Source organism: Acyrthosiphon pisum, chromosome A2, assembly GCF_005508785.2.
Source record: "Acyrthosiphon pisum isolate AL4f chromosome A2, pea_aphid_22Mar2018_4r6ur, whole genome shotgun sequence".
NCBI classification, from domain to species: Eukaryota; Metazoa; Arthropoda; class Insecta; order Hemiptera; family Aphididae; genus Acyrthosiphon; species Acyrthosiphon pisum.
In genome coordinates this window covers 56627603-56654460 of record NC_042495.1, presented here as the reverse complement: position 1 = coordinate 56654460, position 26858 = coordinate 56627603, and the positions used below count along the sequence as shown (strand labels likewise).

The following is a 26858-nucleotide window of genomic DNA, read 5'->3' as shown; positions in this document are numbered from 1 at the left end:
AAATATTCTCATTTGATTAAATATAATATAGAAATATATGACAATATAAATATCTTAAAGAGATAAATGCAAGTTTTAATTAAATCTTTTTTAACATAGTTAAATTAAGACTTTCTGGTAATTCTATATCTTCTAGTCTTATATTGGATGGATGGAATGGAAATGTGATAGGGTAAACATACTTGGTATCCATTAATAATTTTTCCTAAAACGCAATAAAGGATTAATTTACATAAATTCATTAGATAGGGAGTTAACTATTTTTAAGACATGATTATTGGTTATTTTTTAAATATGTGAAGCTATTATAGATATGAATGAGGCTATTAGACAACACAGGTTAAGTTAACTTAAAAATTGTTAGAAAAAGTATTTCTATTTACTTACTACCTAACCCTAACTTATTCATTAACTAATACATTTTATATCGTTAAAAAATGTATATTAATTTACATACATATATATCTTGATAATAAACTTAAATTTTTAGAACCACTCATATACTTATACTAACTTATATAGTGGACATATATTATGATGTCCTCTAAACATTAAATCAAGTATTAATTACCTTATCTTGGCATTCAGGTCGTTCTTCCAGTTTGTCTTTAACTTTCCTAATGAAATCCATAGATATACGTTCCTCGCAATCATCAGTGGGCTTAAATGATGTCAGAAGTTTAATAATCTAAAAAATTAAAATTATTTATTTTTGTATTAATAATTTATCATAATTTTTAAATGCAGACTAATTTTGTAGATGTTTAATACAATACATAAGTAAGAATATTTATGACTTAGAATGCGAATTTCAGATATTTTTAATATTCATGTTTATTTTTATTGTTAGTTTTAATACATGTACAATATTCCCTATTTAATAATTTTACTTAAGGGGATTCGATACCATGATTTTCTGTTTTTGTCTAACACACACGTGACATAGTATTTTAGACGTGTTTTTTGCCAAACATATTAATTGATCTAATGAAGCGATAAGAATTCTGAAAACAGATTTGAATTCGTCATCAAGTCTACTTGAAATCGACTTTCCCGCATTTTTGATATCATCTCCCAAATTCCAGAAAAAGTCATATAAAAAAGAAATATTTGAACATTTTTGTATTTCAATTTTTGCAGAAGCTAAAATCAAAAAATCAAAAATGTGGGAAAGTCGATTTCAAGTAGATTTGATGACAAATTCAAATCTGTTTTCAGAATTCTTATCGCTTCATTAGATCAATTGGTATGTTTGGCAAAAAACATGTCGAAAATACTATGTCACGCGTGTGTTAGACGAAAACAGAAAATCACGGTATCGAATCCCCTTAAAAAGTATTTATGAAAAAGAAATTAAAAAATCATAATAATAATGAATATTATATTTTTAAATTATTCAACAGACAAGGATAAAGAACACATTTTAAAGAAAATAAATACTTACTTGATTTGCATTCATTTTATCACACATTTCACATATACTATTGACATCATCTTCAGTTTTCCTTGCTTGTAATAGCTGTGACGCTTGAATAATTGGCAATAATGTATTAACAATATCTTGTGGCTACATATATAAATAATACATAATATAATTTACAGCAAATAATTAATGAGAAAAATAAACAATTTACATAAAGTATTTTATCTCTTATCCATTGTTCAATATGTGATAAATTGAATCGAATTTGCATGCCTTTAGCCCAGTAACTCAAATCCTTACGTAATAATAGATTATTTAATGCAGTGGCGCACATGAAATAGTAAAGCTAAAATCACAATTTATATATTTATTAATAATTTATTTTTATGCAAATATAGAAAAAAAAAAAATTGTACTTGTTTGAATATTTGTACAATAACTTCTTGGTCTATCTCATGAACCAATAATTGACTGTACATAGTATTTAATTCATTTTCCAAAGTAATTGTGGTTGGACTAGAAAGTGATTGATTTGATTTTAATGAACCTAAACTACGTCTCATGTTTCTACCAATATCAATGCCAAGTGAGTCATGCTCTAATAAAGCTGGAACTATTAAAGTTCTTATCCTCTCTTGCATTTTCATCACTAAATCCTATAATAAAGTATTCAAAACATTGTTTAAGTATAAGAATTTAGTTGATAATTAAAAAAATAAAATGACGTAATTTTATTTTATTTTTGGTGTTTTAATCAAGGTCTGTTTATATTTTATTTAAAAATTGAATGTAAAGATATTTAATTATAAAAAATACTGTTTTTTTTTTTTTAATTTGCTTATTCGACTTTATTATTTATATTACTTGGTAAAGTATCACAGCATGATCGCTAAATACTTGACGATAATCTGCTAAATCAAAATTTTGTAGTGCTTGAGAGTTTTGCTTAGATGTATTATCATTAGCAAAGGCTGGTTCTCCACTGTATTGTTTAAGAATATGCACTAGTCTCATTGTGTTTGAAAGCCATAAAATCATGGTGTCTTGATGTTGGCGTTTTTTTACTTTTTGTAGGTTTTTTGCCACATTTGTTAAAAATAATCCAATCTAATAAGTAAATAATAGTAAAATATTAATACTTTATTTAGAAGAAAAAAGTACTTAACACTTCAAAATACTTACTCTTTTCTCTTCTTTTGTAAAATCATAGTAACGTATACACATGAACAAAATATATGCTGGTAAACCTGGTAATAACTTCAATGCGGTTTCAGGTCTTAACTCTATAATAAATAATATAGTTTAAGATAATGCTATTATTTAAAATGTTCATAGATTACCAATAATTAAATTTCGGGCTACAACTGGATCATCTTCTATGGAGCATTCAAACATTCCCATAAATTCTGAACGATTTTTTTTTTTAGCTATAATTGTTCCATCATTGTTAGAAATAGTTGTGCTATTAGCAAAATTGTCATTGTCTAATACTACATCTACGTACACAAATATTAAACAAAATAAAATAAATAAGTTATTTAAAAGTTTAATTATATAATTTTACCAAAATTAATTGTTGAGTTTTCTTTTCCTTCTAATAACATATCGTTTCGCAACGTCACATATTTTCGCAGAAGTTCATCATATTTTTGTTGCAATTTCTAAATATATAAACGATTAAGGAATCATCAAAGAAGGTAAATTTAAAATGTTACAAACAGAAAAAAAGTAATTATTTTTCACTTCTTAATTGAACATTAATATTTAATTAATTTACAGGGTATAACAGGAAGACGTAATTCAAAATAGCCAATTTGTAAATCTGATAATAAGAACAATTTTGATGGTAAAAAACATTTATCTAAGTCAAGTAGTTTATTTTATAGAATTTAAAGAAAGTATCAATATTTTAATTTTTGAATAAATTAATTTAAAACGTAACTTTTTCCAAAATATTATTTTTGGAACCCAACATGAGTATATTTCTTAAATTATTTATCAACCATAAAGTTTTCACAATTTTGTCATACGTTTAAGTACCATTTTTTTTTTCCGGTCTTCCTATTATACTGTATATGATTTATCTGGTATATTATTATAATATTATGCTTGTCCTTACTAAATTATCATAATTGAGTTTGTTCATATCTGATTGCAAAATAGCTTCACATTGTGGATTCTTATCAAACTCAATAAACAAAAGTTCTTGTTGTTTTTCATTTTCGTCTAGTAACTTTACAAGTTGACTAGACATGTTTTCTTTTTCTTCTTTCCATTTTTCTTTTTCTGTTTGGAATTCTTCTAAAATATGTCTGTAATAGTATAAATATAAAATAAAAATTTCTTTTAATTATATTGAGCTATATTTTGGACAAAGAAAAAATGAAATCACTTACCGATTAATAGCTTTTTGAGCATCCATTGCTTGATTCAACTCTCTATCTTCAGTTAAGGATGAAGTTGTCGTTTCATAATCAACAATCTTCCGCAATGATTCAGCTGTATCATCAAGGCGGTTTTGTAATCGAACACATTCTGATTTCTTTTTGAATAATTCATCTTGCAATGTTTCTAATTGTCCTAAATATATAAAATATTTGTTATTATAAAAATTCAATGTAAGTTATGAATCCTAAAATGAAGAATTGGTTACGAGAAAAGATACAAGTTCTTCGTTCATTGATTATGCATTTATTGACTTGAAATGTTTAAATTACAGGAACATCTAATTTGACTATGTAAACTAATAATAACAATAAAATTAAAATAAATAATAAACAAAAATTCATATACGAAGAAAAGCTTCGACAGTCAAGGGAATAATAAGTAAAATTCGATTAAACTGAATATAAATTTGAAAATTTTACGATATTTACGAGTTAAATCATCAGCGACGATGAAATTATTGTTGTCTGATGATTCTGTTGCTTCACGGAGGGAATTTAAGTTTTGCCGCAATAAGTTATTCTGTTCTTTTAATCGAGAAATCTAAAATTGTATAATTGTCTTCATAAAATCACATTTATTAAGGTTTTTAATATAGTCTACCAAATACTTACATCATTATCACTAGAATGGTCTCGGATTAATTTATCATTTTCTATTTTTTTTAATAACATATCTTTTTCCATTTGAACAGTTTTTAAAGTTTTTTGAAGATTTAAAATATCACTACTTTCCAAATTATTCTGTAAAAGTATTTTTTGTAATCATTATTGAATGAAAATAGTTATTCACCACTCTTTGCATTATATACAATTAAGTGAAGAAATATTATTAATGAGTATGTGTTATGTGAATTTTTATTTCTAACAACATGGAAAATAGTTAAAAAAAAAAAAAAACTTACACACAACCTCATATATTCTAAGGAAAATGGAAAAGATAAATACATCCCTACTTAATATTCTTGTATTTCATCAGATTATAATTTGTGAAGTTTTATTAGAAAGGTAGTGTATTTTTTTATTTTTTAATGTGGGTATAATATTATACAAACACTTTTATTAAAACACAATATCTACAATATTAAATTGTTGGAAGAAAAATTGTTCTAAAAAAAAAATCTAGTAATACATTCATAAAAATGCTAAATGCTAATAGAATCAAATTTAGTTTATGAGCTTTATATTTTAAATTACTTGATTACAAATATCCTATTTGATTTTATGAGATTTTTATGAACGTGTTACTTGATTTCTTTTTAGTATAAACGATATGTTAAAGCTGTAGCTTGTAGTTTTCTTTACTGTTGATCAACATATTTTTGGAAAAAAATATTTTATTTATTATATATTTGTATAATTGTTGTAGAAATAGTTTATATTTAATGAAGGGGTAGCTAATATTAACCCTTATCTCATTATTAATTACATAAAATACAGGTTTAGTAGCCCAAATTTCTCACATTAAAATAATTTTTAAAAAACCCAGGAAGCTTGCTCCAAGTAACTATGTATGGTACATTTTGTGTTTAAACCAATATAATGAATGAGACAAAATTTAAACAATGATATATATAATGACAATTGAGTACAATGATCAAAATTGATATTGTCTAAAACTGGAGTTCTGTAAATATTGTTTTTACCAGTGATTTTTGTAGTTTTTTCTCATTATTAAGAAAAGTAATAGAAATTTCCTAATTTTGACTTTACCAAGTACTGATCAAATTCGGTAACAGAAACTAATTGCCCTCAAAGTTTAAGATAGAAGAAAATTGTTCATCGTAAGACTTATAAATTACTCACTTTACTCGAAATAAAAATATATGTTGATTCTTTAAAAACAATATAATATTTCTCTTATATTAATTATACATGTTACTAATCTTATCTTCCATAACAATTTTAACTAACTTTCAACTAATAACTTACACTTTTAACACTTTTAGTTGTGTACCCATTTTCTTGGTAAGATGGAAAACTTAAATCAAATTTATTTCTTTGTAAACTATCGCCACATGAATTAATATCTTGTTGTTCAAACATTTCCAACTTTTCTTCAATTGAACGTTTTTCTGATAGTAATTTTTGATATTTACTTTTTTCTGCTTCAATTTCATATTGAAATTTTAAAACTTCACTGTCAAATTTAGTGTTCCAACTCTCTGAAATAATATGTAACATCAACATTAATAATTTCAGCTTACAAATCAAGTCACAACCAGTGTATTGTTTAATGTTTAACTATAATGTCTTTTTGTGTACAGACAATTGCTGATCCTTTATTTGTTTTAGTTAATATTACAATACTTTAATTAGTAGGCAATTTTTCATTAGTATAGAAGTAGCACTGACTGCTGTTCTTAAACATCCGTTTGCAAAATTTTAAAACAAATACTACTCTAGGAAACTGGTTACCTATGCCTTCTTCCTCCTCATCCCTTATTAAGGTATAGAATATTACATACATAACATACCTTGAATTTCTATTAATTTTTTTTCATTTTCATGCTTTAAAAGTAATATTTTAGATTCTAATGCAGCAATAACTTTTTGTGCTTCCAATAGGTTTTGTTCAGCATTTTTACATTTTTCATTACAGGATTCAATCATGTTCTCAGTAATTTTCTTCTGTGAGTCATAATCTATTTGTAAAGTATTAAACTTAGTTTGAATTTGCTGAGCATGTTTTTTGGCAATATTTAATTCTGAAGAAATTTGTTTTTGCTCTACTAATTTTTGCTTAGTTTCTAGTAGTTCAGTCTGTAATGACTTAGTTGAAGACAATTGGTTGTTCTAAAAAAAATGTATTTATATTATTGATTTTGTTATTTAAATATAAAAATAGAAGAGTAATTATTAATCATTAGGACGTAAAATTAGATGCTGATCTAAATACCGTACATATTTAGTTTTTATAGGAAGGGAAGGGAGGCAAGTTAAGCAAAATTGTAATTAAATTTACCCACTCTTATAAAATATAAAAATGCAATATACAAGTTTTATTTTTCAATTCTTTGATGTATGAAACTGTGTGCTTGGAAAGCAGTCTTAGGATACTTGAAAAAAAATACAATTTTCTTTAAATTAGCCCCCCTTTCAATAAATTCCTTACTAAAAATGTATTTTTACATATCTCAATATTTTATCAAACTAATTAATTAATATTATTTTAAAATTAGTAAACTTACTAATTCTGTTATTTTTTGTTGCATCATATAAATCTTGTTTTCTAAGCCTTTATTTAACTTGGTCACATGAGCTACTGATCGGGCTTCTTTCTTTAATGCTTTTAGGCATCTTCTTGCAAACCATCTCCTAATACAGCACTGGACTTTAATAATTTTATCTAATGTATCATGATATTGACGATAACATAACCACATTCGAACTATTGATTGAATACGCACAGCCTATAATCCAGTATTTTGAAAGTATATATTGTAATTAGTAATACATTTTATAGTATAAGAATCCTAAGATAACTTACAGCGTTGTTTCGCCTTAATTCTAAAGTAAATTTTCTAGCTTTGTAGCCACGATAATATCGTTGCAAAACAAGTATTGCTGCTTGTAACTGTAAATACTTTTTATGACATAACCACATTCGTACAACCTTCTGAATTTTAGTAGCAGCTTTAGTTCTCCGTAAATGTGTTGCTAACCTGTACAATTAAATTAAATAATAATAATTGTAACAAAATAATCTAAATAAACTATATTACCGTCTATCTAGGCAACCTCTTCCATATCGCTGAATTAATAATGCACTGTTTCGAATTTGTAAGTATTTTTTTTGGCATATGTATTTTCGCCAAGTTTTTTGAATATGTATGCTGCAATCTTTACGTCTATCAGCCCGTTTTCTTTCTAAGTATGCAACTTGACCAGCTCTGAAGAATATTTTTGTATTACCATACTTATAGTTGTCTTCAGTCTGTAAAATGTTTAGTTTATTATACCGTCTGAATAAATTTTAAGTAAATATACAGATATACTTTAATATGTTCTTCAACAATTCGTTGACAAGTTAATTTAGGATCATCTCTATTAATTTTCTTTGATTTCAATAATACGCGATATCTTAAGAAGAAATCTACATAGGTCCATCTAAAATATTTGTTATTTAAAAATCAATTAAATAAGAGAAAGTATTTGAATTATATATTTTACCTAGAAGGAAAACCAGCAGCACTAATACGTATTGTTTCTAACACACCACACGCTCGCAATTGATCAACAGCTCGTTGATGGTCAAACACAAATGGTAACTTGCTATCATTTGGTTTAACACACCTTATATAATGTGGGGTAGTATCATTAAGTGTTGTCATGAGGGCGTTAAGTGAATCTCTAAACTGTGAACCAACCTTTTTAAAAATATAAAGTAAATAACTCTTTTAATTAAGTTTTTTTTTATCGTGATTATAGATCAATATTATTATAACATACTGTTTTCTTATTTTGTTTAGAATGTGTAGGTGAACCTATGGTCGCACATATTGGTCTCATAGGGGTCAGCATTCGAGATTTTGAAGTTGCTCCAATTGTGGCTGATTTTGGAGTTGTAAGTATGTTGGCTTTACGATCTGGGACACTAAGCCTGCGATCAATTGAATTTTCAACCATAAATATTGTACGTAACATAGCATTTTTACCATTTCTCAATACATTAACCTAAAATAAATATATATTATAAAATTAAAAATTTGTGGATACAATATTAAATAAAATTATTTGTTTTTAAATACACACTTGATCTTCAAAAACGGTGTCTTTATTTTTATCCAAAAATCCGTCAGAATAATATTCAACATCACCAGCGAAATGTTTAATTGTGAAAGCGCTTCCAGCTTTTTTAAAAAATAATGTAATAATAAGTTTTAAAAATAAACAAGTTTTATTGCATATTTACATACCAAACTTAGGTTTTGAAAACCTATCCCATTTAATACATTTGGTATATAGTTTTTGAGTCCAAGATGCATCTGATCCTTGAGGCATCTAAAATATTGATATATATATATATTGTCAATATAATTTAATAATAATATGTAATAAACTAATAAATAAATAATATAGAGCTTACTCGACATTCTTCATCAAGAAGATCAAGTATACCTAACTTAGATTCAATCAAATCAATGCAAGGTTGGTTATCATAAAAATCAATAAACTTCCATTCAATTCCTTCTTTTCCGTATTCTTCTTGTTCAAGTTTGAATACATGCTAATAAGACACATAGTTTATTTGTCAAAACAAATAAATAGAAGATTATTATTCTGATAAAACTCACTAAATTAAATTGCTGTTGAAGTTTTTCGTTGGCGTAATTAATACAAAATTGTTCAAAGCTGTTTAGTTCAAACATTTCAAACCCATATATGTCTAAGACACCAATTATTGGACAATTAGCCTAAAGTTCAAATTATATAAATAGGTATTAAATAATGATTGGTTATGGTAAAATTAGTTATTCTTATTAAACAAACCGATGGCGAAGTTTCACACATTGTTCTATTCATTATTGATATCAGCCATTGAAATAATGAAGCATAAATGTGTTTGGCTAAAGCATCACGGGCTCCACTTGCCTGAAAACAAATTTTACGAAATGTTAATGGTGCCCTGATATCTTAGATGTTCAATTATTAAATTTAAGAATTAAAAAGTAAACCAAATGTTTAATGGATGATTTATTTCCTCAAAAATACTCATGTATTTGAATAACAAGCTATATCGCAAATATTTATTGTGCTTAAAATATGTTGTTATTCGTCTTGAATAAAAAAAAAATTGTTCTTCTCACCTCAACTGCAGTCATTGGTTTTTCATAAGTTTCTTTCATGCTGACAATTCTACGATAACATAGCCATTTTTGAAGTTCTCCTTTATTGATGTCTAGTAAGGTTGAAACTATTTGTAAGCTAGGATCATTCAACTAAATTAAGAAAATAATCAAATTGTATTATCAATACATCACACAAATCGAAATGCAGCAAGTAAAAACTAACCGATATATAACATGAATCACTATCTCCAGGATTTTTTTGAGTTTTGTCAGCAATTTCAATATTACCAAGATGTAAAATACTTGCTAATACTTTCCACATAAGATCTTGGTCTTCCTGGGTAAATCCTAATGTATTAAGAGCATTGACTGTCTCAAAAAAACTTTGACGGTCATTATCACTACTTGGTTGTGAAGCCAAATAAATATATTCTTCCGAATCACCTAATAACCAAAATAAAATTAGAATTTATTTCATATATTCACATATATAATATATTATTTGTTGTTTTTATTTAGAAAATAATATGTTAATATTCTACTTATCATTCACCTAGTTGTAAATGAGGGAATGTTTCACGAGAAGAGCATAATTGATAAAATATATGATAATTTCGTTCGTCAACGGCTTGGTGTACAACACGAGACTTTTCAAGTAGATATGTTCGCATACTGGCCCCTGTTATGTGATTCCGATCATTAAAATGAAGTTCAATATACTTTCCAAAACGAGATGAATTATCATTTCTAGTTGTTTTGGCATTTCCAATAGCCTAAAAGTGTATTGTTCATAAAAGGTTGAACTTTCAATATTATTTTTAAAAAATTACCTCCATGATGGGACTAGAAGCCAAAACTTTCTTCTCAACTTGAGTTTCAGTTTCAGATCCACTAATAGTAGCAAAATACCTCATTGCATACTTAGCAGAAACTGTTTTTCCTGCACCAGATTCACCAGAAACTATGATACTCTGGTTATTGTTTTCTCTAAAAAAAAAAAGATTTATTAAAACATATAAGCACACCTAAATATTTTATTTACTGTCTTACATCTCCATTTTATTAAATGCTTGTTCTGCGACAGCAAATACATGGGGATCTAAACTTCCCATTGTTTGGCCTCTGTATGCCATCATTGTATCTATGCCATAGATATCAAGATCTTTATAAGGGTTAATAGCAACTAAGACAATACCTAATCATAAAAGAAAACCAATGCATTAGACAATAAAATGTTGAAATTGTTTTAAACCAATTCATGTTTACCACAATAAGTGTAAATTGCATGACTTTGAACAAATCTACAATATAAATTGTACAGAATAGCTGGTTCATGTAGGTATGATAATGAAGTCAGATCATTTTCTCCGAGAAGTATATCAGGATTCTGAAGAGGTGGAAGTTCTTCATCCGAAGATATCTTAATGACTTGTTCATCTCTTGATTTAATTTTTCTTATTGTTAATTTATGTCCATCATATGCCTCTATTATCTCTGCTGTTTGCCATACTTCTGAATGGCAAGGGATCCAGATTTTTGTCCCCTAAAAAATGGATGTAATTTATGGCTTATATTAAGATTAAGTTAATTAAATTAAAATGTATAAGATATGTAAATACTTTTATCCAATAAAAGGTATATTTTACAATATAATGTAATTTTAAATAAGTTCACTTGCTTTGCTATAACCGACCTATCATTATGATAATGTATGCCAAAATTTATTTTAATATCATAAATGTTTATAACTGCAAATTAACGAGTAACTTACATGTGTCAAAATTTTAATTTCATAAAATGAAATGGTGATAATTGATACTGAGATATAAGATTTTAGATATGGTGTATTAATTACTTATAAGCATGTTAATATAATTTGAAATATTTATTTGAAATCTATGTTCATCAGCTTAAAACAGCATAGGATCGTAAATGATTGTGGAAGGCGAGGGGTAGGTTTGAGGATCGGCAAAAATGAAATACCTATGATATAATACCATAAGCGTGTCTACGGTGGGTGCCTAGGGTGCCTGGGCTGCCCCTGCAATTTTTGAAAGGCGCCGGTCAACCAAGTTTTAAATCTAAGGGGTTTACAACTTTTATTTAGAAAAAAAAATGTCACGCATTGTTTATTTAGTTCTAATAATAATATTATATTGCATTTTCGAATTGATTTATGATTCTATCACAAATCTCGATAATAATATTATGCGGGAAACTACCAACTGGTGCAATTTTTGAGAAATATGAATTATTTTTATAACTATTGAAAATAAATAATTACAGTATGCGAGCACGGAGTGGTGGTGACGACCCCACCAGTTTTCGGAATACCCTAGTCTATAAATACAGACGACGGTACGGTTCGCATAATCGCATCTATTATTGGATGTTGACATATATTATTATTGTTGACTATTGTATTATTTTTCATCAACTCACGAGTCACAATTCTCAAACACACGGATCAGATACACATGAGTACATGACTGTTAAACTGTAATCATTAATTCTAGTTATTGTTCTCGACTTTGACTTTTTAGTTTTTTCTGTATACTCAAAAAAAAATCACATTCATAGAGATAAAATTCTATGTTAGATTGACAAAATTCTTGTTGATATAGAACCGACAAGATACTTTGTTATATTGATAATGGTTGAATTATTATGATCAATGGTACAAAATCAATTATCATTATGATTATATGTATTGTCACAACAACATATATGGATTGATCAAATATATTTGAGACTGGATATTGAGAGAATGGATATTTTTAAAAGAAAAAAAGGATAAGGAGTCGCTGGAGAACGAGATCGCAAAAAAGTTAAATCGGTTCAAATTGCTAAATCTTTTCAAAATATAAGTCTTCTTCAAATTAAATAATGAAAACAAAATTAATGTTGATAATAATGAAAACGAAGATAATCCTGATGACTCTGCTTCATGCATGATAATAGTATAAGTGTTTATTTTATTAGATAGGTAATTTATGTTTTACCTTTTTGAGTCAACAAGTTACAATATTATTAATTTTATAGAATGAAAAGGCTTGTATATAAATGAATAATATAAATATTAATATTTTTGGAGTTAAATTTAAAGGTAGGTACTGAAAATACAGAATACTGTATATTATTAATTGTAAATAGATTTTAATAACTTGAATATTACTTTAAACTATATAAATGTTCAATTGGCGGGACTACCCCCCCCCCCCCCCCCAATTATTAGTGACCAGGGGGTAATGGGGGCATGGGGCATTTTTGTGTTAAGTTAGGTGGCGCCGGTCATTAGTTAAGCTGCCCCTGCGGATGAAGTCTAGTCACGCATATTATGTATAATACCAAAAAACTACCTCAAAATATATAAACAATTTTTTTAAACTATAATATTATCGATACTGTGATATTATCCCATGTCAACAAAGATTACTCTCACAATAACACATAATATTGGACCTAACAACGTATCGTAACCCTCGGTGCACCCATGATCAATTATTATTGTTATTGGCCGTCAAGGACACGTGTCTTCTTTACATAATCGATTATTTTATATTATTATGTAATTGTGTACCTAATCTTTGAAGATAACCGAATGAACTACAAACAAATGATTAGAAAAATTATTATATCGTTTAATTTTTGTCGAAATCCAACTTCAAACAATGAAATGTCAAGTACATGCGTCTTGTACGTCAAATTTCCAAACTATAACTACCTATGTTTTGAACAAGACGTGTGTACGTGTAACGGAGTAAAAAAGGAAGGGTGTTATAAGGGTGCCACTTATTTAATTGTAGCCCGATCACCTGGTTACTTCCAAAATGAAAAAAATTAAGACTTTTTTTTAATCTTGTACGCAGTGGCGGATATATCATAGTTCTGAGGGGGGGAGGGTGAATTTCAAATCCACAGAGGTAATGACGTTTAGTAGGTACCTAAATACCTAAAAAAAAAAAGGTCACTCAATGTATTGTGGGTCGCCAAATTTAAAAAAATTCTCAAAATGGGTCAGCAGATAACAATAGTATAAATATTTAAATATTTATAATCAATGGTTATAGACTAGAGACAATATTGTAATAATGTATAGTGGTGGCGAAAAGCCGAAGGGGGGGGGGGGGTCCACCAATTTATCGAAATTCCAATTAACAAAAGAGAAAGATAATTATGATAAATTTGAATTTTATAATTGTATACCTTATAGTAAATTTCTTCATATTCTATTTAGTATTTTATTTGTTGTATACAATATTATTGTATATCACCTTAAATATTTTAATTTAGAAACCGTCATTGTTGTACCATTCTTAATTACTGGTTCGAAACAATTTTTTCATTAATATATACCTATCAAATATATGTTTTCAAAACAATTTCATAATATTATAACTAATGTATGTAAAAAAAACTATAAAACAATCAATGCAAATATAAAAACTAGTAGACGTTAATGTCTACTCAATATGTAATAATGTGCAATAGTTATATATAACTATGTTTTTACATAAAATAATTTACATCGTGATATACCAATATATTGGGTTAACGACAAAACTTTTACTCATCTAAGTTAATATATTAAATTTAATAATAAAAACGAACTACCTCCACTCAGTCTAAAAAACAACAGAAAAACGTGTATATATTGGCATATTGCCGATTAAGGTCACGGCGACCAGGAGATAATATTTTGCTTTTGACAAAGGGTCGCAATTATAACGTTATATTTTTTTATCGAAATATTTATTCGACGAAAAGCGTCATTAACAAAACCACAATCTAAACACGAAAAAATCCCCAGAAGCTAATAACGATTTATGATTGTCCAAAAACTATAAATTATCAACAATTGATAAGAAAATATTACACAGTAACAAAAAAGTGAACAAATACGTTAAAAACAATACCTTATTTATTTTTTTAGTTATAATTTAGGCACATGAGTAATAATTAATATGTTATTATAATATTATAAAATTATATTCCAAGTAATGATATCTGCAGTGGTTTTGACCGTCATAATTCCCAAAGCGTCAAACCATTATCGTCCGCAGATTTGATAAAATAATATCAAAATATTACAGTAATTATCAAAAATTATTCAAATGCATTCATTTATTTCAATTATTTTCAGCAACTATTAAAACTTTATTTTAAAGTAATAATTTCTTTTTTATTTCCACTTATTTTTGATTTTCGAATATTTTAATATTATGAAATGGTGTTTATACTTTATAATAAAGAAAAATTTATTATATGTAGGTATAGTCAAAAGTCATATAACAACTTATGTAACGTCTTACGTCTACTTTTATAGGTAGTTGACAAGAAAATGTATATTTGTAATATTAATATAATTATATTATATACGTCTACGACTCTACGTATATAGAATAAGCCTTTGTATAATGACTCTTATTAGTTATTCCTAATATAAAAACGAATTATACAAAACAAACATATTGTGCATAGTTTATAATAAATTAATTGTAATATTATATGAATATAGGTAACCACAATACTACACGCAGGTAAGCAGGTTCTCTTGCATTCCTCAAGTTTTATACGCGTCTAAAAACCAGTCATTTATAATCGCACTGACAGAGTGACTTATTAATTATTATCATATCTGTGTATATAGGTGAGGTTTAAAACTGATCAACAGATTAATGGAAAAATTTGCATTTTATATTGTATAAATTACCACAAGATAATATTATTTTGAGTTCAAGCCAAATATATGTATTACGTAGTATATATCAATAAATATTAAAACATTAAAAAAAACTCGACAGGTTTATTATAACTTATATCGAAAGTAAAACCTTTAACTAGTTCAAGTATCTACGTAATAAATATTACAGATATGTTAGTGGTAAAATCATCAAAATCTTGCTCTATGCGTTAGTGTTTATTAGATTATAATATTATTATTGTCTGTTTTAGTACTTGGACGACTAGGTGGAAAAAAATAATAAATCCGTATTTATCGTTGTCACACATAATTATAAATTATGATGTATATCACAAAAGACTAAAATACAAACCATATGACACAATGTGCTGGTAAATCAAAAACCTTTTTTTAACGGTGTATAATAATATTGTACTTATTATATTTATTGTTTCGCAATACTAATATACTATACTTATTTACTGCAAGCATAATATTATAATAAGCAGTGCGATAATCGGTTCTTCTGTTTATTTAATTTACCAATCATATTATGTTTGACTTAGCACACTCATAACGTATTCACGAGTAGTTGTTTTATATGACAAATTTAATGTTACACGTTATACGTAAGCTTTAAAATCGAAGGAAATACATCGTCTAGTCGTTTTATATTTATATTAAACTCTGCTGACTGCAGTGTTCTTATTATAGTGTTGAGAACTATATTTTAGACATGTCCTGTATCAATTAATATTGATTCGAATCAAACAACTCGCATACGATTATAGCAGGGAGAGGATTTACACCACAGCTGGTATTTATGTTATTAATCCAACAGAATGAAAGAAATATAAACTATAGTAATGTATATTGTGCTTAGATTGTGTCACGTGTGTGTGTGTGTGTGTTTAGATATTACTTCGACGTAGGCACACGGCTAGCGAGGGGGTAGTCATTAGAAAAATAATAGCTTGAGCATAAATTATATCTAGCAAACTCTATAGGTACCTCCTCTGCAGTTATTGCAATAATTTATGCATTATTAGGTAACCATTTTGACCAGCGCGTGAATAACAGGTATATTTAGAATCGGTATAGGCATAATCATTATACACTATATACAGGGTGTCCTAGAAAGTTCATACGCACTTTAAAAACTATACAAGAAAAATACAAATACTCAATAGTCAATGGAAATTATTTATAATATCAATTATATATATATATACAGAGTGTATAACAGAAAGAACTGATTAAAAAAAAAAATTATGCTTATTATAAACGTATGACAAAAATTGTTAATATCATATGATGAGTAAGTAATTTAAGAAATATACTCAAGTTAGAAAGTTTCCAAAAATCATATTTTTAAAAAAGTTATTACGTTCCAAATTAATATAATCAAAAAAATATTGATAATTAAAAAAATTCTAAAAAATAAGCTATTTAACTTAGATAAATATTTTTAGCATCAAAATTGTTCTTATAATCAGATTCACAAATTAGCTATGTTGAATTTATCCAAAAAAATTTAAATTAAATTTTAAATTTTAATTTTCAGTACTAAAAATAAACACAAGAAAAATTTAACCTATACATGTAGCGCTAAGGTCTCTTAATGATAATTAAAAAAAAATAAAAAAATTTTGATTAGAACAAAAGTTATTCCAAAAGTCAGTTCTATCTGTTACATTCTGTAGGTATACAGTGAAACAGAAAGAACTGACTTTTGTAATAACTTTTGTTCTAATCAATATTTAAAATTTTTTTTTGGTACATAATTTATAGCCACTTGCGCTACATGTGTAATAAAAAAATTATTTTTATTTTTAATACCGAGAATGAAAAATTTTAAATTTAATTTAAATTTTTATTGAATAAATTTAAAATAGCCAATTCGTGAATCTGATTATAAGAACGATTTGTATGGTAAAAACATTTATCTAATCAAGTAGTTTATTTTTTAGAATTTTTTTAAATATTAGTATTATTTTGATTAAATTAATTTGGAACGAAATAACTTTTTTAAAAATATTATTTTTGGAAATTTGTTAACATGGGTATATTTCTAAAACTATTTACTAATCCTATAATTTTATCAATTTTTGTCATACGTTTAATTAGCATAATTTTTTTTTTTTTTAGGTCAGTTCTTTCTGTAATATAATTTAATTTATACTGACGTATAGTTTTAACTACGACTTTCGAGAGACGCTCGGCAACGATAATTTTAATATTGTTGGTCTGTTGTTGCTCCCCTTTGATACAGTTATCGACATTTAAAAAAAAATTTAGATTTGAAAAATTAACACCGAAAATAGCAACAGTCTGAATAGGCCCGGCAGCGCGTCGAGAAACCGTACAAACTACAAAATGCGAAACATAATGGGTTTCCGTAAATCGTGAAAATTAAAATAAAAAAAACAAGTAATAATAAGTAACACTTATACTTGATATGTAATACCTACGGACGGACTTCGATTCCACCGGCCTTGGCCCGTCCGATGCGCTTAATATAATATCGTATTTAAAACACATTATAAAACATACTCGTCTACATAATATGTTATATCGCCTATATTGTGACGATGATGATATACCCTATACGGGAATGTCGTTTTAAACGTTGCGTAACGAGACTTTATACAATAAAATAATACAAAAAATTCCCAACTTGGCACGGATATGTATGTTATTGCCAAGGTAGTACGCTCAATTTCACAGAAGTAACATATAAAACATAATAATATATTGTCTATCGTAATTCGTATTGTTTGCAGACTTACAGTAGTGTAGCAAGCTTTGTATTCCGGTGCGGACTTCCAATATTGAAAACGGCGGACGAGTTCATCGTTCAGTGGCTTCGACGATGAGTATTTTCTCGGAGCCATCATTACGAAATAGATGGCGAAGGTAGGTAGGGCAGGGCACTCACGACACGCGGTCAGGAAGTTTTTTTTTATTATTAGATCAATATAATATATATTTATTGCGCAGCCTGAGAAGATTTGATACTTACTCAATTCTTAAATGTAGGAAAATATAAAGAAAGTATTTTTATTTGTTAATTTCATGTCATTTTTGATAGACATATACATTATTATGAATGTAATCTACACGAACGAAATGATTTATTTCAACGAATTAATTCTTCACAAAATATACGAACACAAACCGCGTGGCGATGGACTTGCACAGCTTGAATATCTCTGATGTTTTCCCATAAAAATAAAACTTAACGATTGTGTTACCGAAACTTGCACGCATCGAGTTTAATTTACGATAAAATAAAATAATAAACAACAATAAAATATATTGGTATTGTAATTAAAATATTATATGTACGAAAAAATATCGAACTAGGACCAACAACAAACGCACGCTATTTTCGTAATAACTGTTCGATGATACTAGATTATAGTTAGAAAATTCAATATGCATCGGGTTAACCGTGTCTAACCGACATGCAAAACACGAGTGCACTTATTTGGATTCCGTGTTTACATAATGCTATTTTACAGTTTTTGTTTAACTGCAAACATATCCTCCAGGAATAAATGCTGGAAGACTATTTAATAATACCGTCGTAGTCGTTGATTTTGTTATTTTAATTTATTATAATATGTTAGGTAATCAATCGTTGCGCATTGTTACGTACAGGAAATCGAAAATGTTCATAGAACGTAGAATGTTCGATCGCGTAAAATATTAATTTAATAATTTATAGGTGATAAATACACGTTAATAACATCAAATTGTCTTCAAATGTATAGTTTTTAAAAATTAATCTCAGTGGCAATTTATTAATTAAAAAAATATATTAATAAATTACATATCACTGCAAACACTGAACTACGGAACCAACTAAATTATTATTGTTCGCAATTTTGAATAGAGAAATAACATAACTATATTAAATACTTAAAATAGATATAATGAATAAAATTGTATACAAAATGTACATCACATATTTTACGATTTTTTTGCTATTAAAAAGTTACTACATTCTACTAACGAAAAAAAAAACTCGAAAAAAAATGTATTACAAGAAAAGATATGTTGGTGTGCAAAACAAAAATAATCAGTGAATACTAAATATAAAAATGAATACTGTTTAAATTAAAAACGAATAAAATGTATGTTCCATCTAGGTGTTCACTAATAATTTTTAAAACAAATTTCTATTACATATTGACGAACATAGTACAACTGCAAAGAACACGCTCACCAATAACTTGCCGTTTACATTAGCAAAAATGTATGTTTAGGTGTGCGTGGATCTCTGTGGCAGGGGAAGTAGGTACAACCAAATTTATACCCCCTCCATCCCACACACATACACATAAAATGCAGTACCTACCTAATAGTTTCTTATGATCATAAATATTATAATTTTTCCACGGTATTACATTACATAAATTACTATTAACAATATGCATAATTATTAATTTCATTATAGATTTAGATTAGTCGTTATATCTATTATTATATATAATAGCAGATGCATTCACTAAATATACAGTGGCTGTATTCTATCTATATCCACTTAAAAAATAAAAAATGTGTTATATAATGTTATATAATGTTGTATCCTTTACTCATTCATGTTATGAATTATAATCAATCACAACAAAAATAATTAATTTTAATTTCTAAAAGTTATATGATATCAATTGAGTGCTAAGTTTACAACAGGTCACAGAGTTCATACTTAATACAATAAAATCACTTGAATTTACTAAATATTTTAGTTAGTTTAGCAATTCAGCCCCCCCCCCCTTTAATTTACCTGTAGCCGCTTTATATGTCAAGATTCAGGAACAATATTTTATATCTTTAAATTGGGGTAGATAGTTTTTTATCACTGTATATATTTGGCATTTAATACACATAGTTTTTATAAAACTATTTCCAGGATATTCATTATCAAGGTAGACATTAATTTATGACAGATTTAAGAATCTATCTTGTTTCATTCGTGCAATCAATCTATGATGTCAACCAGAATGACAACTGTCAAGTCAGTTAGTAATTTAGTATAACAATATAGTAAAACTAAATTATACGTCATAATCATACGATATTATAGTAATCACCAGAACTATATATATATAAAGTAATTAGTAGATCAGTTTAAAGTTTTAAAACATATAATTTTAAATTGATTGTGTGCATATTAAATATGTACAGGAAATGTCAAAAATCAAAGATCAGTAAATTCATATATTTTATAATTTAAAATAATGAGGTTTTAACATATTTTTAAAAATAATAAAACTTATGTTATACTCATAATATTTAATAATTCGGGAAAACTATCTAAGACTTATATTTAAGAGTATAATTTACAAACCTAACCGACTATTGATAAAAAGTAATAATGGTTAAAAATTAAATGTCTAATTAAAACACTGCACCTAAATACATAACATTTTAAAAAGGTTTTCAAGAAATTATAAAAAAAATCGGCGATATCGCTGATAGTCAACGAAATTGTATTTATTTAAATGATCATCAATATTAAAGTTTTCGTTAAAATGAATGCTAAGCATTTATTTTATCATTTAATAATCTAAATTGATAAAATTGATCAATTAACTTTATTTTTATCTTTTAAATAAATTGCTTGTATTAAGTTTGTAATTTTAACCATAAGAACATACTTTGAATTTAAACAATTTATTTTAGTTTTATAACAACAAATTACTAAGAAATAATAACCAATAGGTGAAGGTTAATAAAGTAAATTATTAAGTACCTTTTCCCACTTTATATTAATGAATCTTTGTTAGATAGCATACTGAACATACCACATACTCAAAGTTGAAACCATGATCAAAATAAAATAAAATAATTGAAATGAAAACTGAACAAAATAATCAACTTAAAAAGTAACTACTAAATCATAATTTTGGGTACCTACCTACATTAATTTCAAAACTAATGAAAACATTTTTGATTCAACACCAGGCATATACATCAATATTTACATAATATGTTTCAGCACTATAATAACTAACCAACTATTTTTTTTTTTATATTATTATTAAAATATCATAAGAGCTACAATGGAAAGCCATTTTCCTTTAATTTCTTATTACAGTGTGAACAATATTCATTAAATAATATATAATATTCTTTGTTGAATACAGTTAGGTATAACTTAACATAAGTTATAGATCATAAATACTCTGACAAATGATATCCAAATATTGTTAAAAACAGATATAAATCATTATTCTTTACACTCAGATCCACTCTATCAAAATCATATACAGGCATAATTTTGTAATTTATTTATTACAAAACTGGCATTATGAAATAAATATTAGAAGAACAGTATTTTTTCCCTGGACCATTTTATTATTCTGCTTTTATAAAACTAGCTAAATATCATACATTTCAACATATTTTACTAGGCTAGTATAATACTATAATAATTAATATGATGGGTACATCACCTGAATAAAACACAAATTAAGTTATATTTTTGTTACTTAGCAATATAATATGAGGAAGTAATTTTTTTTTAATGTTCAATATTCACTCACTGATAGGTAATATTAAAAAATGCATTAACATAGCATATTTAGTAAAATATTCTCCTTTTTTATTATACAACTCAAACCAATGCACATGCAGTCAAAACAATTAATTGGCTCGTGAACCGTATGAGGGGTGAGGCAGATAAACAATAAATTATTAATCAATTGAATACTCCCAAATAGTACAAGTAGGGCTCTTTAAAAACTTCTATTAGAGCCTAAGCACAAGTACAAAATTGAAAATTTAATAATAATAATATGTTCGTTGTCATTTGTTTGATTAGAACCGATATCTTTAGTCTGTGATAAAAGTATTATAGGTAAGTACACTTACACTAAACGACATGATGACAACCTCTCCGTTCCTTTTTCGAAGTGGAAATCACATCGTTTCGAAAAATGACTAATGGATAATGTTGACAAAGTCTGAGGCCCGAATCGTTCAGCCTCATTTACTAATAATATTCCGACTTCCCCCACTATCATTATATATATTTTTATAATCGTACGACTGTCCGACTCGTCTGAGGTTAAATATTACTAGCCTCTCGGCACTCTTCGACTTTCGTCGAGATCGTTCTATCGTTCCACAAACATCGTCGTGATTTTTGATAACAGTGTCGAAGTATATTGTATAAATATTATTATGTACTATGACAGTTAATATCATAGACCTATAGTTTAATATTATACATGACAAAACAAATTAATTTTCTCATGATAATAATATTATATAATAACAAAAAGCTTTTCTATTATAAAATTTATAGTATACTATTGAATATAATATTCTTAAAGTCAATTGGAAATAACTATAATTATAGTATATACCTCCTGGCTCCTTTTTTTAAAAAACAGTTAGGTGAGGCTGAGCCTCACTAGCCTCACCTGACGAGCCGCCACTGAATTGGGCACCTATTTAAGAGTGTGGTTTTGCCATACTGTTTTGGAGGAACTTTCAAGGTCTTTTACTAAGTATATTTGTTTAATTAAGCAGATCATAAGTCCCCTATACAAGTAATAGAAAAGTGTATTAACACTTATTTAAACATAACTACATAAAATATTAACTTACCAGGGCATAAAGATTTCTATGATTTTGAATATCCATGTTTGTTTTTTCTAGAACATACAATTAATACATGTAATTAATTATTAATATCAAATATTACTAAGAATGTTATTTAAAATCAGAACACAATACAACAGATGTTTGTGATTGAAACCCTTTTTCATTGTATGTGTTATAATATGCAATAACAATTGTTAATTGGTAGGTAATCTATATACTAATGTCATTCTAGTATTCTACAGATGGAAATATTAATACAAATTAATTTATTCTTTCAATCATATACTGAGACAGCAGAATTGAACCAATCATCCATCCCATAATAATAAATCAGACTAGTTATAAACGCTTTTTTAATTAGACATGTACATATGTATAAATAATTAATATAAAAACATATGGATGATAGTGAAATAATATGTTTATAACAATTCAGTTTAATTAGTACCTATATTCTGTTCAGTGAGAGAATACGCCATTGCCTGACAAAATCGGTTCTTCTGTATATCCCCACATGATACCCTGTCGTCTGCCGTTGGATCCAGACTCAATAGCATGATGTAACATGGGGATCAACATTTTTAGCATGTTTTCTAGCTGGGTTAAGTTTAAGTATATCTGCATAATATAAAGCCATGAAGGACATTTAATGCACAAATGTAGGTACAAGTGCCTACAGTATTTCAATATACATACCTAGAACCATAATTTTAATATCCAAGATTTACAATATTTTCAAACCACGCTACAAAGGCACAATGCCTAACTTTACATATTATGTGGATTATAATATTATGATTCTTATAAAAACATAATAATTTACGTAGGTAGTAGGTACTTAATGATTTATAAAATATATTCTAAATAATTTTTATAGATTTGTAATCATATATTAACCAATCTATTGTTGGAAATTGGAATACATATATATATATTTAAATATAATATTTGAACTGAATAGGTAGGTACTCAATTTATTAATAATGTGTATATTTTCATTATCTATGTATCTACGTACCTAGTAAAAACTTATATCATTACTGAACTTTTAATACAGGTCTAATTTTTATGAAATCTTATTTTAGAATGGGAGTAGGTATAAATATAAACAATGACACAATTGATAATTCCCTTGATAATTCCTGACCTTATACTTTTTACTATTTCATAGTGTTCAATGTACATAAACTGTGATAGTAAAAAAATATATGTTTAATTGTTGATAAGTATCTACATTATCTAAAAACATATTAAATTCAAGTTATTTAAAAATTTGGCATTAAGCCAATTTAATTATGATAAAAACAGAAAAAACAGGTACCTGTGTAATATCAATACAATTGAATCTTATATAGTCTTACAGTTAAATCTCAAATTTAAATTATCTATTTATGTAAACTATTAAAAACTAACCAACCACAGTTATTTATCATGTTAACAAGATTTTGAAACTTATTCATAGTGTATTTTAAATAATAACAAGACAGTAGGTACTAGTGATATATTTATCATTCAAATTATACACGTTTTAATGATTGTCAATTTAATAATGTAATAGGTAAAGCAACTGAGGTCTGAAATAGAGATAAAGGGAATGCAATAATCCAACACAATATTTTAATTGGTACTTAAGTACATTATCATTGTTGATGTCTAGGTAGGCACTTAAACTTATTACATTACTGAAAAACTTATTTATCACGTACCTATTTATAGAGAAAAACTCGTTTCCAGATCGTTTGAGAAGCAAATATTATTGAAATATTGATATCGACCGAGTAAAAACCGATCGTTAAAACGTTTTAAAAATAAACGAGATAATAAATTATTATTTTAATTATTGGAGGTTTTAGAACATTTATCAGTATTTCACGAACACTGTATTACAATATCTAGACAATAAATAAAAAAAACAATATGAAAATATTCTCGACTTTCGTTTTGGATAAGACGTCGTCCACGCGGAAGCCAACCACCAAGGACGAGAGGGGGGCGAGGGAGAGAGAAAACAAAACAACATGAAAAAAACTTAAGCCCATCTGATCAACAATTATTATAGTACAATCTTAACGGATTAAAGAAGACTTACCTTGATTGCGAGTTGTCATTGTTCGAATAATTAGTCTATGGAAATTGGAGAACAACTAATAATTGTGGATTGTGCCATCGAATGACAGACACGAGTCAAAAATTTTGCTACGAGTTTTACGACCGGATACAGCTTTCGACGCACGAACTCGAACGGTCAAAACTATAATATTATTATCAGAACGCGTTTGACGTCTCGCTAACGAACTAACATACACACAGTCGGCGCGCAAATGAAAATATAAATAATGTAGTATAAAAAAAAACCTTATCACGGTCGCCGTACGATTGGATGTTGTATGCACCTAGTGACCGATCGATTAACAAACGATTGAAGTTAGCTACAGATTTAAGGAAACGGAACTTGTTGAACCGGTCGCGGCACTTGGCACGACGACGACGGTCGACGACGGCGCTCGGCAGTCTGCAGTAACCAATAACCATACGTAATCCGTGCCACTACGCTAATGCGCTATACCAGCAGTTCTCAAACTGTGCACCGCGGTACCCCAAGAACTCCACGAACACTTACCATGGGCTCATAATAATTTAATTGAAATAATTTTTGATATTTATTATTTTGTTAATTTCAATGAATCTTATAAAAATGCAGATCACGATTTTCGGCTTACTCTGCAACTTCAAATACAGCGACAGTGGCGTAAATACCGGGTGGGCAAGGTGGGCAAACGCCACGGGCCTCGGAACCAAAGGGGGTCCCAGCCCAACATACAATACCTACACTATTGCCCATTGGTTATTTCTATATTCGTCATTCGATTCGAAATTTCACAAAAATAGGTATATTATTTTGATATCTGAAAAAAATACTATAATAGGAAATACGGACCTTATATTGGTACTATATGTAGGTATATGGTTTATATGCTAATAAATAATAATACAGTAAAACTCGCTTAAGACGCTCCCGCTTAAGACGCTTTCCCGCATAAGACGCTATTTTCTGTCGGACCCTAGACATTTCCTATACTAGTCAATGTAAAAACCACCTGTTAAGACGCTCGGTTTTTCTCTATCTCATTGGATAAGACGCTCTTTTGTTAGCAGATTACGATAAATTTTAGTAGATTTATGAAAATAAAAAGTGAAATTTTACTTATTTACGTGTTCTTATCGTTGTATCGTTTTATTTTATTTTATTTTATCATAACATATTATAGCAGTTTTACTGTATTTCATCTTATTATGAGATTTAGTAAGTGCAGTTCATTCGCAAGTGTATAATCGTAATTTCGTTATGAATAGTGGTATGAAACATAAAGTGCTGCAGTCCATTTCAGACAAACTCAACATTCAAAAATAATACGATGAAGGATTTTCGTGGACGATTGCCCGGCTCACCCAAAAGACATCACTACTACCAATAGAAAACTTGTTTTCATGTCACCGAATACTAAATCTAAGTTACAACCCCTAGATCAGGGTATCATTAAAGAGATAAAACAAAATTACTGAAAAAATTAAACCAGCGATACTTGATATAATTTTTTTAAATTAAATTCAGTAGCAAAAAATATATATACCTATGTATGTAATCATACCTAATTAATTTATTAGTGTATTGTTAAGTTCAATAATAAACATATTAACTCCATATTTCAATCACTTCATTTTTTTTATTCCCACATAAGACGCTTTCCCGCTTAATACGCTCTAGAGAGCTGGTCCCTTAAAGAGCGTCTTAAGCGAGTTTAACTGTATATTATTGGAGGCCCGATTTGGGAAAAAAATATTATCTACAAGTCTACAACGTATCTCATATCTAGAACTAGTGGCTTAATAACTCA

The 26858-nt window shown here is 27.4% G+C and overlaps 1 protein-coding gene across 3 annotated transcripts; it reads right to left on the bottom strand.

Annotated features, from left to right (window-relative positions):
• LOC100164786 (myosin 5) lies at positions 1 to 25312 on the bottom strand. Of its 3 annotated transcripts, none has more exons than XM_029490394.1 (34): positions 25048 to 25312; positions 22966 to 23012; positions 10926 to 11202; positions 10710 to 10854; positions 10490 to 10646; positions 10213 to 10432; positions 9883 to 10103; positions 9678 to 9809; positions 9361 to 9462; positions 9165 to 9284; positions 8957 to 9097; positions 8787 to 8871; positions 8623 to 8720; positions 8320 to 8544; positions 8041 to 8237; positions 7866 to 7977; positions 7593 to 7804; positions 7358 to 7532; positions 7059 to 7280; positions 6345 to 6663; positions 5800 to 6032; positions 4483 to 4611; positions 4300 to 4411; positions 3820 to 4003; positions 3543 to 3735; positions 2988 to 3084; positions 2764 to 2919; positions 2606 to 2706; positions 2288 to 2530; positions 1840 to 2079; positions 1635 to 1769; positions 1445 to 1567; positions 572 to 688; positions 1 to 205 (listed from the first exon to the last, which is right to left on the bottom strand). In XM_029490394.1, exons 2-34 carry the CDS (start codon positions 22999 to 23001, stop codon positions 80 to 82), a joined length of 5385 nt encoding a protein of 1794 aa, XP_029346254.1. In that variant the 5' UTR covers positions 23002 to 23012; positions 25048 to 25312; the 3' UTR covers positions 1 to 79. The 3 variants fall into 3 exon arrangements, with proteins under 3 accessions (XP_029346254.1, XP_001948265.2, XP_003243499.1); XM_001948230.5 differs by having other exon boundaries at positions 25052 to 25311; XM_003243451.4 differs by lacking the exons at positions 22966 to 23012; positions 25048 to 25312 and adding an exon at positions 18132 to 19711.
• Between the last annotated feature and the right edge of the window lie 1546 nt (positions 25313 to 26858).

Excerpts from the sequence above, each read along its gene's own strand:
- LOC100164786 (XM_003243451.4), bottom strand. The coding sequence starts at position 18,239 with ATGATGGCTCCGAGAAAATACTCATCGTCGAAGCCACTGAACGATGAA. Across the intron at positions 10,647-10,709 it reads GCATTTAATAAAATGGAGAT|AGAAAACAATAACCAGAGTA; the intron begins GTAAGACAGTAA and ends TTTTTTTTTTAG. Across the intron at positions 10,104-10,212 it reads ATTCCCTCATTTACAACTAG|GTGATTCGGAAGAATATATT; the intron begins GTGAATGATAAG and ends TTTGGTTATTAG.